General features: G+C 34.8%; 1 protein-coding gene across 11 annotated transcripts in view; it reads right to left on the bottom strand.

Annotated features, from left to right (window-relative positions):
* Window positions 1–17631, bottom strand: part of SLC4A10 (solute carrier family 4 member 10) — a 475347-nt gene that overhangs the window by 72115 nt on the left and 385601 nt on the right. For all 11 annotated transcript variants that reach the window (XM_082464954.1, XM_082464953.1, XM_082464958.1 and 8 more), the window contains 2 exons: window positions 17200–17333; window positions 16553–16798 (listed from right to left, as the gene is read on the bottom strand). In XM_082464954.1, the coding sequence (XP_082321080.1) occupies window positions 16553–16798; window positions 17200–17333 (380 nt within the window). The remainder of the gene's footprint in view (window positions 1–16552; window positions 16799–17199; window positions 17334–17631) is intronic.

Here is a 17631-nt window from a genome sequence, read left to right as displayed (position 1 = left end):
CCTGGTCTGGGAAGATCCCACATGCCGCTGAGCAACTAAGCCCAGGCGCCACAACTACTGAGCCCACGTGCTGCAACTACTGAAGCTCACATGCCTAGAGCCCATGCTCTGCAACAAGAGAAGCCACCGCAATGAGAAGCCCGTGCACCACAAGGAAGAGTAGCCCCTGCTCTCCGCAATTAGAGAAAGACCATGCACAGCAACAAAGACCCAACACAGCCAAAAATAAATAAATTAAATAAATACATTAAAAAAAAGTTCTTCAAGTTGGTCATTTTGCTAATTTACCTCAGAAAAAAAAGGCCCAACACCATAGTTTAATAGAAAATTATTTGAATATTCTGAAAATTAGGTGAAAGTAAACTTACATATGATAAAAGGAAACTAAAATGTAAAATAGAGACTATATGACAAGTTTCTTGCAGAAGTAACATAATAAGGGAGAAAGATAGCACTGTAGTAGATGCATGAATACATCTACGTATAAATGTATGTGTGTGTGTATACATACATATATATGCTTTCTTTAGCTACTGTATATTTATGCATATAGATATGATATGCATACAGCTACCATATGCATGGCAGAAGGCACTTTGTTTTCTAGTTTAGTAGTTTGATTTCTACATTTTATAGATGGAGGAAACTAAGTGTTTGATAACTCATCCAAGGCCATAGTGATTAGATTTGAATCCAGGTCTTCTTGACCCTGAAACTTCTGCTTTTTTCTCTATAATATGCTTCATCTAGATGTAACTGTGCCATTTTCATTAGCATAGCCAGAAGAGTGAGATGGCTCCAGAATAAATTAAGTAATATACCATTAATGTATGGTCTTCTCAGCTTCCCCTTTCAGGACCCCTCTTCTTTAAGATATTCCCCCCAAAACATCCTGCAGCCCTGCCTTCACATCATGACAACTACACCACCACCACCTCCCTTGCCCAACTTCCAGATTCCTATTTTCTTATAGCCTCATGTAAACCTGGCCACCGGGCTAGTATCACTTCTCCATTCACTTTGATTGCTGTGTGCACCATTCTCTCAGGGCTATGGTCTCTGTTTTCCTATGTGCTGGCACTGTATTAGTGAGGACAACGGTGTAATGTGTTACTCCATTCCTGGGAGTGTATTTACATTTCAACAGTGACTTTCCAAAAGTATTAAGAAATTTGGGATAAAAATGTCAAGCTCATAAGGGAGACATTTTTTTTGGAGAGTTAGGTCTGTAGGTGGACATTAGTTACCTATGCCTCCTTGTCAGGCCTATCTCTGGTTAATAATGTTCCTCTTCCATAAATCAATTCCAAGGAGGAAAAATATGTTTTTTACCTAAACGATTTATACGTCACAGATATCATGTATAGCCAACCAAATCATCATTCTTTCCTGAGTCCACACCTCTAATATTTGAAATCTCAGCAGATAGTCCTCAGAGGCTGCACACTTGTACAGGAACTTTGTAAAAGATCTCTGTACCAACCCTTGGTAGCTCAAAGAGGGCTTTGGCTGAGATTTTATGTCCTTAAAATGTCAGAAGCAGATATTCTAAATAAATAAGTCAAGATATAATGAGAAAAATCCCACTTTCCTCTTTTTCACCTATACTGATGAACTTAGTCCAAATATTTTTCATCTAAAACTACAAAACAGAAAAGAAAAAAAAAAAAAAACTAGAGAAAGCAATAAGCTTTTGGAATAAGCTCTTCTGTTACTCACATCTCCAAAATAATGTTTAGTGACTCTGGCCATAAGATGGAAATATTAATGCAAAAAAAAAAAATCTTTAGGTGCATAAAATAGCCTGATGCCTATGACATTGGACTTTGGACTCTCCAGCCAGAGTTCCTGTATCAGTCAAATCCAAGCACTTAACTGAGTGACCTTAGACAAGTTACTTAGCGTCTCTATATTTTAGTTTTTTTAAAGTTGTGATAGTGACAGCAGTCAACCTCATAGGGTTATTATGAGGGTAAAAATGAGTTAATATAGGTAAAAGCACCTAGAACAGGGTCTAGCATAAGTAAATACTAATTAGGTGTTAGGTATCATCATTGTTGTGGTGGTTATTACAATTGTGGCTACCACCAGCTCATAGATTGGAAAGTTCAACAATCCAAAGGCAAAAGAATGGGCAGTATCTGCACTTTTTCTACATTTTTTAAAAAACCAGTATAAAATGCCGTAATTAGTGTTGGACTCTTTGGCTTAAAATATACTCGTCACCAAACACAACCTCTACTACCCTTTACTGCCCAAAGAAAAGTATGCTCTAAGCCATCTTAATTATATAAATGGCTACAGAATGATTAGATAAACATTATAATTAAATGCCTGCATCCAGAAGTCTTTGCTTTTGTTTCAAGGCTAATGGAGGTGATCAGTCTTCCTTACACAAGAAGAGCCTATGGCTGCCTTCTAGAAAACATAATTTGGTAGAACTCCCTTCAACATTATTACTAATTTTAGTCCCTAGGTTGCAGATGCTCAGCTTTTGCCTTTGTAGTTATTATTAGTACCTTTCTGTGAATGCTGAACAGTAATGATTTGTGATTTTTTTTTAAGTCTCTTTAATGATTAAATCACCTTAAGAGTGCTGTGTAGCAAGTTAGGTATTAACATAAGGCATAAAATCAGAGAGTTATGATGTATCTATAGAAGCCAAACATGTTTTTATGCCTATTCATTTTTCTTTTTCATAAAGTATTTTGAATTTCAAAAATAATAAAACCACACTACAGAATATTTATAAAATAAAAAATGAAAAAGAAATCTCTCAGAATCTTTCCACCAATAACTGTAATTTTTTGGTATATATCTTTCAGTAATTCTTATGTATATTTTCAACATTTTTATGAGCATATGAGCATTTCTAATCTCTTTTATATAGAACTATAATGTAAGTATTTTCTGTTTGCTCATTACTCTTCATAACCATCATTTTTAATGGATATGACACAGTTTACTCATTCTTCTATTACTAAACCTTTAATTTGTTTCTATTAAGATGACTATTTAAATAATGCAGTCTCTTATGAATACATCTATTTCCATGTTTCAGATTTTATTCTGAGAAGAGATTCTGTAAGTACTTAATACTTTTCTCTCTAATAAATTATTTAAACTTATAGCTATAACATATTATGAAGAAAATAGCTTTTCAAAAATGTGCAAAATAACTTTGCAAAACACCACCACTACTAGCTAAAACTAAAACATAAATACTTTCTCCATGAAATTTTTCTTAAACTTTTTCTCATCAGAATCTTATCTCCATTCAAATAGCTATAGGCTCTCCTTGGCCTCCAAATACAAATAACTTTGGAAGTATTTCTCACTCTCATGGCATTGTGTACCTTTATGAGATGGCATTTATGTCAAGTATAATTAAGTAATTATTTGTGTAATATTTAATGTCTAAGTCTTTCAATAGATAATATGCTCAATTGGGGCAGAGACCCATCTATGGTGCTACTTTTACACCCAAGTATCTGGAACATAGCACGTAGTCTTCTTTGTTCATTCAATGATTTAACAGGTTAAAATTATTTTGTACAGAGTATTATGTTAAGTGCTATGGGGAATACATAGAAACATATGACAGTTACTGCCTTTAAGGAGTTATAATAAAATTGAAGTTTTACTATTATTTTTATTTTTTTATCATAGAAAAAAAGTTCATGGGCTTTAAAACCAAATGAACCTACAAAACGAAAAAACAACCCACTGAATGAGAGAAGGTATTTGCAAATGATATGACTGATAAAGGGTTAATATCCAAAATATATAAACAGTTTATACAACTCAATATCAAAAAACATGCACACACACACACACACACACACACACACACACACACACAACCTGATTAAAAAATGGGCAGAAAACTTGAATAGACATTTTTCTAAAGAAGATATACAGATGGCGAACAGGCACACAAAAAGATGTTTAACACCACTAATTACCAGAGAAATACAAATCAAAACAATAATGAGATATCACCCACACCTGTCAAAATGGCTATCATCAAAAAGTCTACAAATAACAAATGTTAGTGTGGGTGTGGAAAAAAGGGAACCCTCTTGCACTGTTGGTGGCAATGTAAATTGGTACAGCCACTGTGGAAAACAGTATGGAGTTCCTCAAAAATCTAAAAATAGAACTACCATATGATCCAGCAGTCACACTCCTGGGTATATATCTGAAAAAAACAAAAACACTAATTTGAAAATATACACACACCCAATGTCCACAGTAGCATTATTTACAATAGCCAAGATATTAGCAACCTAAGTGTTCATCAACAGAGGAATGGAAAAAGAAAATTATATATATATATATATATATATATATATATATATATATATATATATATATATATATATGGAATATCACTTAGCCATAAAAAAGAATGAAATTCTGCCATTTGCAGCAGCATGGATGGACCTAAAGCTTAGTGAAATAAGTCAGACACAGAAAAACAAATACTCTATGTTTTCATTTATATGTAGAATCTAAAAAGTAAAACAAATGAATGAATATAACAAAACAGAAACAGACTCCCAGATATAGAGAACAAACTAGTGGTTAACCAGTGGGGAGAGTGAAGTGGGGAGGGGAAAGATAGGCATAGGGGATTAAGAGATAAAAACTACTAGGTAAAAATAAATAAGCAACAAGGGCACAAGAGGGCAGACAGCAGAAGCAAGAACTACAATTCTGCAGCCTGTGGAACAAAAACCATATTCACAGAAAGATAGAAAAGATGAAAAGGCAGAGGGTTATGTACCAGATGAAGAAACAAGATAAAATCCCAGAAAAACAACTAAATGAAGTGGAGATAGGGAACCTTCCAGAAAAAGAATTCAGAATAATGATAGTGAAGATGATCCAGGACCTCGGAAGAAGAATGGAGGCAAAGATCGAGAAGATACAAGAAATGTTTAATAAAGACCTAGAAGAATTAAAGAACAAACAGAGATGAACAATACAATAACTGAAGTGAAAACTACACTAGAAGGAATCAATAGCAGAATAACTGAGGCAGAAGAACGGATAAGTGACTTGGTAGACAGAATGGTGGAATTCACTGCTGCGGAACAGACTAAAGAAAAAAAGAATGAAAAGAATTGAAGACAGCCTAAGAGACCTCTGGCACAACATTAAACGCAACAACATTCGCATTATAGGGGTCCCAGAGGGGAACATAGAGAGAAAGGACACGAGAAAACATTTGAAGAGATTATAGTCGAAAACTTCCCTAACATGGGAGAGGAAGTAGCCACCTAAGTCCAGGAAGCACAGCGAGTCCCAAAGAGGATAAACCCAAGGAGAAACACACCAAGACACATAGTAATCAAATTGGCAAAAATTAGAGACAAAGAAAAATTACTGAAAGCAGCAAGGGAAAAACAACAAAAAACATACAAGGGAACTCCCATAAGGTTAACAGCTGATTTCTCAGCAGAAACTCTACAAGACAGAAGGGAGTGGCATGATATACTTAAAGTGATGAAAGGGAAGAACCTACAACCAAGATTATTCTACCTGGCAAGGATCTCATGCAGATTCGATGGAGAAATCAAAAGCTTTACAGACAAGCAAAAGCTAAGAGAATTCAGCACCACCAAACCAGCTCTACAACAAATGCTAAAGGAACTTCTCTAAGTGGAAAACACAAGAGAAGAAAAGGACCTACAAAAACAAACCCAAAACAATTAAGAAAATGGTCATAGGAACATACATATCGATAATTACCTTAAACGTGAATGGATTAAGTGCTCCAACCAAAAGACACAGGCTTGCTGAATGGATACAAAAACAAGACCCATCTATATGCTGTCTACAAGAGACCCACTTCAGACCTACGGACACATACAGACTGAAAGTGAGGGGATGGAAAAAGATATTCCATGCAAATGGAAATCAAAAGAAAGCTGGAATAGCAATACTTATATCAGATAAAATAGACTTTAAAATAAAGAATGGTACATGAGACAAGGAAGGACACTACATAATGATCAAGGGATCAATCCAAGAAGAAGATATAACAATTATAAATATATAGGCATCCAACATAGGAGCACGTCAATACATAAGGCAATTGCTAACAGCTATAAAAGAGGAAATCGACAGTAACACAATAATAGTGGGAGACTTTAACACCTCACTTACACCAATGGACAGATCATCCAAAATGAATATAAATAAGGAAACAGAAGCTTTAAATGACACAATAGACCAGAGAGCTTTAATTGATATTTATAGGACATCCCATCCAAAAACAGCAGATTACACTTTCTTCTCAAGTGTGCATGGAAAATTCTCCAGGATAGATCACATCTTGGGTCACAAATCAAGCCTCAGTAAATTCAAGAAAACTGAAATCATATCAAGCATCTTTTCTGACCACAACGCTATGAGATTAGAAATGAATTACAGGGAAAAAAACGTAAAAAACACAAACACATGGAGGCTAAAGAATTCGTTACTAAATAACCAAGAGATCACTGAAGAAATCAAAGAGGAAATCAAAAAATACCTAGAGGCAAATGACAATGAAAACATGATGATCCAAAACCTATGGGATGCAGCAAAAGCAGTTCTAAGAGGGAAGTTTATAGCTATACAGGCCTACCTCAAGAAACAAGAAAAATCTCAAATAAACAATCTAAGCTTACACCTAAAGGAACTAGACAAAGAAGAACAAACAAAACCCAAAGTTAGCAGAAGGAAAGAAATCATAAAGATCAGAGCAGAAATAAATGACATAGAAACAAAGAAAACAATAGCAAAGATCAATAAAACTAAAAGCTGGTTCTTTGAGAAGATAAGCAAAATAGATAAACCATTAGCCAGACTCATCAAGAAAAAGAGGGAGAGGACTCAAATCAATAAAATTAGAAATGAAAAAGGAGAAGTTACAACAGACACTGCAGAAATACAGAGCATCCTAAGAGACTACTACAAGCAACTTTATGCCAATAAAATGGACGACCTGGAAGAAATGGACAAATTCTTAGAAAGGTATAACCTTCCAAGACTGAACCAGGAAGAAATAAAAATATGAACAGACCAATCACAAGTAATGAAATTGAAACTGTGATTAAAAATCTTCCAATAAGCAAAGGTCCAGGACCAGATGGCTTCACAGGTGAAATCTATCAAACATTTAGAGAAGAGCTAACACCTATCCTTCTCAAACTCTTCCAAAAAATTGCAGAGGAAGGAACACTCCCAAACTCATTCTATGAGGCCACCATCACCCTGATACCAAAACCAGACAAAGATGTCACAAAAAAAGAAAACTACAGGCCAATATCACTGATGAACATAGATGCAAAAATCCTCAACAAAATACTAGGAAACGGAATCCAACAACACATTAGAAGGATCATACACCACGATCAAGTGGGATTTATCCCAGGGATGCAAGGATTCTTCAATATACGCAAATCAATCAATGTGATACACCATATTAACAAACTGAAGGATAAAAACCATATGATAATCTCAATAGATGCAGAAAAAGCTTTTGACAAAATTCAACACCCATTTATGATAAAAACTCTCCAGAAAGTGGGCATAGAGGGAACCTACCTCAACATAATAAAGGCCATATATGACAAACCCACAGCAAACATCATTCTCAATAGTGAAAAACTGAAAGCATTTCCTCTAAGATCAGGAACAAGACAAGGATGTCCACTCTTACCACTATTTTTCAACATAGTTTTGGAAGTCCTAGCCATGGCAATCAGGGAAGAATAAGAAATAAAAGGAATACAAATTGGAAAAGAAGAAGTAAAACTGTCACTGTTTGCAGATGACATTATACTATACATAGAGAATCCTAAAGATGCCACCAGAAAACTACTAGAGCTAATCAATGAATTTGATAAAGTTGCAGGATACAAAATTAATGCACAGAAATCTCTTGCATTCCTATACACTAATGATGAAAAATCTGAAAGAGAAATTGAGGAAACACTCCCATTTACCATTGCAACAAAAAGAATAAAATACCTAGGAATAAACCTACCTAGGGAGACAAAAGACCTGTATACAGAAAACTATAAGACACTGATGAAAGAAATTAAAGATGATACCAACAGATGGAGAGATATACTATGTTCTTGGATTGGAAGAATCAATATTATGAAAATGACTATACTACGTAAAGTAATCTACTGATTCAATGCAATCCCTATCAAATTACCAATGGCATTTTTTACAGAACTAGAACAAAAAATCTTAAAATTTGTATGGAGACACAAAAGACCCCGAATAGCCAAAGCAGTCTTGAGGGAAAAAAACAGAGCTGGAGGAATCAGACTCCCTGACTTCAGACTACACTACAAAGCAACAGTAATCAAGACAATATGGTACTGGTACAAAAACCGAAATATAGATCAATGGAACAGGATAGAAAGCCCAGAGACAAACCCACACACCTATGGTGAACTAATCTATGACAAAGGAGGCAAGGATATATAATGGAGAAAAGACAGTCTCTTCAATAAGTGGTGCTGGGAAAACTGGACAGCTACATGTAAAAAATGAAATTAGAACACTCCCTAACACCATACACAAAAATAAACTCAAAATGGATTAAAGACCTAAATGTAAGACCAGACACTATAAAATTCTTAGAAGAAAACATAGGAAGAACATTCTTTGATAAAAATCATAGCAAGATCTTTTTTGATCCACCTCCTAGAGTAATGGAAATAAAAAAAAAAATAAACAAATGGGACCTAATGAAACTTAAAACTTTTGCACAGCAAAGGAAACCATAAACAAGACGAAAAGACAACCCTCAGAATGGGAGAAATATTTGCAAACGAATCAACGGACAAAGGATTAATCTCCAAAATATATAAACAGCTCATGCAGCTCAATATTAAAAAAACAAACAACCCAATCCAAAAATGGGCAGAAGACCTAAATAGACATTTCTTCAAAGAAGACATACAGATGGCCAAGAAGCACATGAAAAGATGCTCAACATCACTAATTATTAGGGAAATGCAAATCAAAACTACAATGAGGTATCACCTCACACCAGTTAGAATGGCCATCATCAGAAAATCTACAAACAACAAATGCTGGAGAGGGTGTGGAGAAAAGGGAACCCTCTTGCACTGTTGGTGGGAATGTATATTGATACAGCCACTAATGGAGAATAGTATGGAGGTTCCTTAAAAAACTAAAAATAGTATTACCATATGATCCAGCAATCCCACTACTGGGCATATACTCAGAGAAAATCATAATTCAAAAAGACACATGCACCTCAATGTTCATTGAAGCACTATTTACAATAGTCAGGTCATGGAAGCAACCTAAATGCCCATCGACAGGCAAATGGATAAAGAAGATGTGGTACAGATATACAATGGAATATTACTCAGCCATAAAAAGGAACAAAATTGGGTCATTTGTTGAGACGTGGATGGATGTAGAGACTGTCATACAGAGTGGAGTAAGTCAGAAAGGGAAAAACAAATATCATATATTAACGCATGTATGTGGAACCTAGAAAAATGGTACAGATGAACCGGTTTGCAGGGCAGAAATTGAGATACAGAAGTAGAGAACAAACGTATGGACACCAAGGGGGGAAAGCCGTGGGGGGTGTGGGGTGGTGGTGTGATGAATTGGGCGATTGGGATTGACATGTATACACTGATGTGTATAAAATTGATGACTAATAAGAACCTGCTGTATAAAAAAGTAAATAAAATAAAATTCAAAAATTAAAAAGAAAAAAAAAGCAACAAGTATATGTTGTACAGCACCAGAGAATATAGCCATTATTTTTTAATGACTTTAAACGGAGTATAATCTATAAGAATATTGCATCACTATGCTGTACACCTGAAACTAATATAATATTGTAAAACAACTACATTTTAATAAAAAAAAAGTATACTGAGTTTGACTCTCATTTACCATTCACTGGTTCTGGGATATTGAGCAAATTAATTAACTTATTGGAGCCTCAGATTGATCATCTGAGGGGTAATACTTATACCATAGATTATTGTGAGGCTTAAATAAAGCCATGTATGCAAATTTTTGTTATTGCTCATATAAATTATAAGGTATTCCATAATTACTTGTTGAATGAATGAATAAAGCCTTGCCAATTTTTGCTTTTCTTTCCTTTTTTCCCCAGTTTGTTTATTTTCTTCTCATTACCATTGTCTCAGTCAATAATCAGGACTTAAACATTCCATACCAAGGGTATTGCTCTTTGCTCCACTTCCTATGATCACCTTCTAATCTATTATCACATAATTATTCCCAGAGCTTTGTCATTACCCCCAATGATCTTTTACAATAAAACTCATTACAATTTTTAAGACTCTCTGCCAACTGGTCCCAGGATTTCATCTATCTACCTTGGTGCCTTCAACTCTAATTATGACCTGCTCATGCAGAGATAATGAAGAGAGAGAAAAACAGATACGCCACATATAAGAAACTCAAGTTACAGGTACAACAGAGATGGAGTGATAAATTAAGGTAGTTTTTTACTGCTTCTCCTGGACCATTAAACATATGTCTAGTATAAATACTTACCATGCCAGGTTGCAATGATTTGACTATGCATTGCCTCTAGCTCCCTCCTCATTTATTGATTCAACAAATTCTCTGTGTGCAGCCACTATGTACAAAGCACATCTCTAGTCTCTTCTTGTTAATCACTGAGCTCCTTTAGAGTGGAGACCATATTCATTTTCACGCTATCAATGCTAACACAATTCAGAGAAAAGCAATAGATGTTGAAAGAATGAGCCTAATAAGAGAATTTAAGAACAGAATGGCAAATCTACTTATTATACCTTAAACATTTTGCTCTATTCTTCCTTTGAGTTTTGTAAGTTGCTATTTTCCTGAAATGGAAAATAAATTTGTTTACACAGGAACTGATTTGATGAGCACCACCTGGCCCTAATTACCTCATTCTATGTTCTATGGCTTGTCAAAAGACTTTATTTCCCATAAAAAAACTTTTTTTTTAATTGAATGAAAGATTGTTTAAATTCTATAGTGCTTTACAGTTTTCAAAAGTTTCACACACATGATTTCATATAATCCTATAATAACCCCTTTTACCCTTTTCTCCTATATTGCTACTCCCCCCTTCCCTTTCCCCACTGGTAACCACTAGTTTGTTCTCTGTATCTGTGGGTCTGCTTCTCATAAAACTTATTCTTAGAAAGAAATTACAAAATAATGTATCCACACAATGCCAGTTGAACACTCCAAAATATACAAAGAGAACAAGCCTTTTTTTTTTCAGTCTTTTCTTCTATCCCCAAAGTATTATAAGTTTGGTAGGTATCCTCCCAGAGCTCTTATTCCCTACATATTTCACATGTACTTCCTGTGTATTTTTGAGGGTTAAGACATTGTCTCTAGAAGGCTGCTCTTAGGGGCTTACCCAAAGCAACTAACTAGGATATTGGTATAGATTCCCATCTTTTAATCCAAATTATTACCAAGTTTCTTAAAAATAACAAGGTGAAGTGGGCTTCAATGTGATACAACAAAATTCATCTCTAGCCAAGATTTTTTTCCCTTCTTGTCAAATACCTATTTACAGGGAATCATTATAATCAAAATAAGCACTTTTATGCTCTAATGAACTCTAAAATAAGAATCTATTTTACTGCATATGTTAATATTATTCAAATATTTATGTTTTAAGTCCCTCTATTTTTATATTTTTAATTTCCTGTGATAAATTTTAAACTGCTTGAAGATAATATCTAAGAGACTTAAATAAAATAAAATTTATCCAAGTTCCCTCATATTCTAAATATTAATAATAGAAATTAATTTGGTCAAACCAGTGACCTATAATGTGGTACATTGTCAAAAGTGTTTGACTAAATGTTAGATGTGTTGGGTTTTAGCTCTAGTTCTTCTACTTGGGTAAGCCATAAACCCTTCTGAGCCTTAGTACAAATTCTAGATAGAGGTGATATTCATTCAACATTCATTTATTTTTTCAACAGATTTTCATTGAACATCTACCTATTTTGTGCCAGAAACTGATCTGAACACTGGGAAAGCACTGATCAAAACAGACTAAATCCCTTTCCCTCATGAACTCACTCTAGGAGGGGAACACACAATAAATTAGACTAATAGATAGAGGTATCACTCTACATAAGCACAATACCATGTGCTGATGAGGATGCAGAGCAACAGGAACACTCATTCACTGCTGGTGGGAGTGCAAAATGGTACAACCATGTTGGAATTTTCTTATAAAGTTAAAATATACACCTTTCATATAACCCAGCAATCCTGTTTCTAGGTATTTACCCAAGAGAAAATGAAAACATAGGCCAAGTAAAGACCTGCATGTGAAGCAACATAGCTCTAAAGTAGCAACAACCCAAACATCTATCAACTTGTGGTTGGATAGACAATTTGTGGTACGTCCATACAGTGGAACACTGACCAACAATAAAAAGGAATAAATTGATGCATGCAACAAAATGAGTAAATCTCAAAAGCATATGATAAGTGAAAGAAGCCAGACACCAAAGGCTATACACTCTATGATTCCATTTATGTGACATTCTAAAAAGGGCAAAACTTTAGAGATAGAAATCACATCAGTGATTGTCAGGGGTTGGGGGTTGGGGTGAGAGACAGACTATGAAGGGCCATGAGGAAATACTTTGGGAAATATTGTATATTCCAATTATAGTGTTACCCATTTGGTGAAACTCATTGAAGGGTACACTTAAAAGAGGCATATTTTATTGTATGTAAATAATACTTCAATAAATCTTACTTTTAAAAAGATAAATAAATTATATAATATTTTAGATTGAAAAAAGGAAGAGAGAGAAGAGAGTTGACATTTTAGATGGAAAGTCCTCAAGCAGGTGATTTTGAAGACAGTGAAGGAACAAGCCACACAGATATCTGTAGAAGGGCATTCTAGGCAAAAAGAACAGCAAGTATGAAGGCTGAAGGGCAAGGAGATGAGCGTGGGTGGAGCCGAGGAGGAAGCAGAAGAGAAGATAAGAGAGGCAGTGAGGAACAGCTCATACAGCATCTTTGAAGGTGATGGGAAGTCATCAGTGGGCTGTGAGAAGCAGAGTGACATGATCTGACTTGGGTTTTAAGAGAATAACTCTGGCTGCTTCATAGAAAACAGTCTGTGGAAGGGAAGGGTAGTAGAATCAGGGACACCATTTGGAAGGCAATTGTAATAATTTAGACAAGAGATTACAGAGGTAGAGAGGGTGCTAAAAGTGTTCAAATACATAGAGAGCCATCAGATTTGCTCAGAAATCTGGCGTGTGGGAAACTTTGAAGGAACACAATTCAGCCCACAACACCCAGGGATATGATTTCAGAATGAGTAGGACCATCTCTCTTATTCCCTAAAAACATGCTTTTATAATTGAAAAAAATTCTGCCTTCCTCCTTTTAGATATCAAAATGAAAATTCTGGAAGAAATAAAATTAGCTTCCTACTAATCATCTTTAGAGCAAGTTCTGATATAGCCAAAAGACCCCAGGTACCCACATAAAGAAGAGATGAGCTACACAGAGGAATGAGTGGAAGCTGGACACAGACTTCACTGGGACCAGCAATGAGCATTCATTTATGAGAACATATTTTCTTACCCTTCACATAATATTTGAACAGTACTTACTTATAAAAACAGGGTTTTTTTGGGTGGTATATAAAAACTATTTTGCCTGCAACTGAGAGCTCTAACTAAAGAATGTTTTTACGAAGTAAACTTCTTTTCCCAGAGTTGTATATATTCTTTTCTCGATCTTTTCCTGTTTGATAAATAATAAATGTAAAGTGCATAAGCTGAACACCTTATATTATCAAGAATTGCATTTATAAATAGAAAAATATGCTAAGCTAACTGAATTTTACTAGTTCTATAAATCTCTAGGAGGAAGAGTGTTCAGAACAATTAGCATATTAATTTCCATAGTTAAAGGGAAGTGCTTCTTTCTCCAAAACAAGTTATCAGCAAAGTCTCTAAGCATTTATTTAGCATGACTAATACTATAAAGTATGTAGTGGTGACACTTAAAATACCTAGCAAAGTAGAAATGAATGAATGAATAATGAATGTAGCAATAGTTTACATGAACGAGAATAATTTGCTTAAAATTTCCCAACAGAAATGGCAGATACTCTGAGTAAAATTATCATATACAAAGTGCCAACACTGACATTACACTAATCTGATAAAGAATTCATGGCAATGTGCCCAAAAGGTGAGATAAAGTTGAGAGGCAGAACAAAGTCACACCCTCTAATAAAGAAAACATAACATTAAGAAAAGTGGGTTCTACTCTTCATTATGCTTTATATGATTACTGGTAAGTTATAAATCAGTAACTTGTTCTATAAAATAGATTTTATCTGCTCCATAGGATTTCATTAAATATAAAGTGACTATAAAAGGACTTTGAAAAGAAAAATTGTTATATTCCTTGGAATTAAAACTTTAATTTTAAAAATTAAAACTTTAGTGAACTTATTTTAACTGATGTTTAGAGACTGAAATTGCTAGATAGTTGCTAGAGCAATCATTCACCACTTTTTATAGTTATTTATTATACCTACATGCATTTCTTATTCACCATCTTTTTCATTTATAATGGGTTTTAAGGATATAAAAATCCAGTGGAATTTTTGGAAGAACACTTTATGATGAACACTTGATTATAAAAACGCTCCTGCCTATTTAAGTTTTGTCTGCTTTTCTTTGATTGTATATGTATCAGTGGTTGAGAAACAGTACTTTAAAGAAATTTTAAAATTACAGCAGTAACTTCAGTTACTGAAAATTACATCAGGGTCATAAAGCCTGAGTCTAATTTCTTGTTTCACCACTATCTATATAACTTTGGACAAATATTTCAAAGCATTAATAAATTTCTTATATCCAAGTCTGTGCCATTCCCTCCACCTAAACCACTCTCCATCTCTATTCCTCAGCACCTAATTCCTACTGATTTTTTGGTCTTCTATGTCACTTCCTCCAGGAAGTCTTCTCTGAACCTGAAATCTGGGTTAGGTGCTCTTCTGATGTAGTACCATAGTATTCTGGACCAATCCTTTAACACAGCACTTATTCCATTGTGTTGTCTGTTTGTCTACATTTCCTACTAAACTGGAAGCTCACTGAGAACAGAATATTGTTCATGATTTCCCTAGCACCGAGCACAGTGCCTGGCGTGTAGTAGGTTTGAAAATTCAAGCAGAGATAATTGCATATCCTAGCAAAGATACCAAAATTAGGTGACACTGCTCTCTTTTCAACTAAAGATAAATGAAAAGGCATGTATCAATGTTACATCTCATTCTGATCAAACTGTTCTTCCCATCTGCTTGCTTTCTGAGTGTCCCTGACACCTCCTTCATCTGCATTTGAATCCTGTTCACAACACCCTCACCATTTACTTTTATTGGGGAAGTTATTTTATATCCCACTCTGATTTTTTTTTGTTCTAAAACAGAGATGTACTTTAAACATATCTCTAATGACCGAGAAGAATTCAAAGTACTAAAAGTCATCGTATTTTCAACTCTATATCATTACATCATTCTTAACAAGACTATAATATTGCACTGTTTTGGCCTAATTTCAACAATTCCAACTTCTAATAGTAAATAAAGATGATAAATCTTCAAAGGAAGATTTTGAGGGCCTATCTGAGCAGTTTATAAGAAGAGCATTGGTAGTTAATGCAGAGGTTATAATGCCAGGTTGACGCCTGGTAAAGAACATATTGTTTCAAATATTCACTGTTTAAAATGTATATATAATTACAAAAAAAATCCTAAAATTAAATCAAAGAAGAGTAACATAATGTCCACATATACTCTGCAAATACAGCCTTAGAGAAATCCCAAACTGCTGGCATACAAAACTAGAAAGTGTAATAGGTACAATCCCATCTTTAACCCTAAACTGTAATATCACCCTCAACAGGCAATATGTGAGTACTTTTATCATAAATATCATAGGTTCCAAAAGCAAAAATACATTTCAATTCAGTGATATTTTGTTTAAGACTTTATCATATTTTCAAACATCAAACTATGCAATTTAGACCCAATGAGTCTCTTTTATCTCACTGCTTTAAATCTGAAATCTTATCTTTCACTACTGTGCTCTTTGGATTACATTAAATGGAAAAGGTCCTAAAGGAAGACCAAAACCAAAAATACTTTGAAAAAAAAAAATCTCTGTATAGTAAAATTGATCTTGGTTCATTATCTACTTAATAAGGAATGCTCGACAAATAAAACTTCAAAAAGTTATTCTTGGCAAAGATGTGATAACGAAAACTCAAGTATTCAGATGAGCAGCTGATTAGATGACTTTTAAAATCTTGTTCAACTCTGAGAGACCAGGATTTAGGTCATGAATCAACTTAAGGAACTCTATCTGCTGAGTAAGTTCCTCATATTTCTTATAACAATAACAATATTGGTAGAAAGAAAAGCCCCACAGCCAACAGGGGAAATGGTACTTACGAATATTGTGTCAGCAGTTCCAAATCATTATGCATGTTGATTGGATATGCTTCACTGAGTTCAAACAACTTCTCCAGGGCCTCATAAATGAAAATGATGCAAATAAGAGAAGCAAAGGCTTCTTCAGTAAACCGGGTGATATAGCAGACAAGGGAGCTTGCATCAGTGGCCACAAGTATGATACACAGGGTTGCAGTCCAAAGTCCAATACTAGCTCTTAAAGATAGGTATGACAGCCCATATTCTCTAGGAGGGGGAAAAGAACAGTGGAAAGAAGGTCATTTAACAGCTTGCCACCATTTTAAGTAGATGGAAGTAAGTCTAATTCAGGAAGTGAAAGTAAATAAGCTTCACATCCCATGAGTACCTAAACTCAAGACTTTGTCTAAAGGGAACACCTAAGGGTACAAAACTCAAAGAGGTTTCTCAGTGCTTAGAACTGAATATAAGTTTTTATAAATATTACATAACAATATGCATCAATATTTTACTGTTCCTTTATTTCCATGGAGAGACAAAAATGGCAAACTGAATCAAATCAGCGACTTCTACCTCTCCCAGCAGATCTCCAAATGTGATGTTGGAAGAAGATTAAATACAGTAGAGAAATAGAAGGGGGCTGAGGGCCAAAAGTATAGAACACTTACTTGCAAAATTTAAACAAAATCTTTTCAAACACCAAAACTGGTCCTGTACTGCCTAATATGGTAAGAGGCTGTCCACCAAAGAGAGAATAGGCTATCCCAGTCATGGACGCTCCAAAGAGAGATTCGATTGCACTCTGTGTAGAGATATAAATGATTCCATTATCTAAGCTGTACAGGCTGCGATTATAACTGGGGAGAAAATATGTAAAATACATGGGTCTATTTTCCCTTTGCTATGAAGAGCCTAGCGACCTTGGGCAGGAGGTGGGGTAGGAAGATAAATAAAAGGCGGCAGGCAGTCAGCAGAGTATGAATGGTAGTGGGCAGGGATATGTCCTCTCCCCCTTCCTTATCTCACTTTTCTTTTGCTTACTAAAAGTTTACATGTATTCATAATAAATGTCTGGCAGAAGCATGACCTATATCAATAGG

Source organism: Balaenoptera physalus (assembly GCF_965194825.1).
Source record: "Balaenoptera physalus genome assembly, chromosome: 6".
NCBI lineage: Eukaryota > Metazoa > Chordata > Mammalia > Artiodactyla > Balaenopteridae > Balaenoptera > Balaenoptera physalus.
The sequence above is the reverse complement of the archived record's forward strand: the minus strand, read 5'-3'. Positions and strand labels throughout refer to the sequence as shown.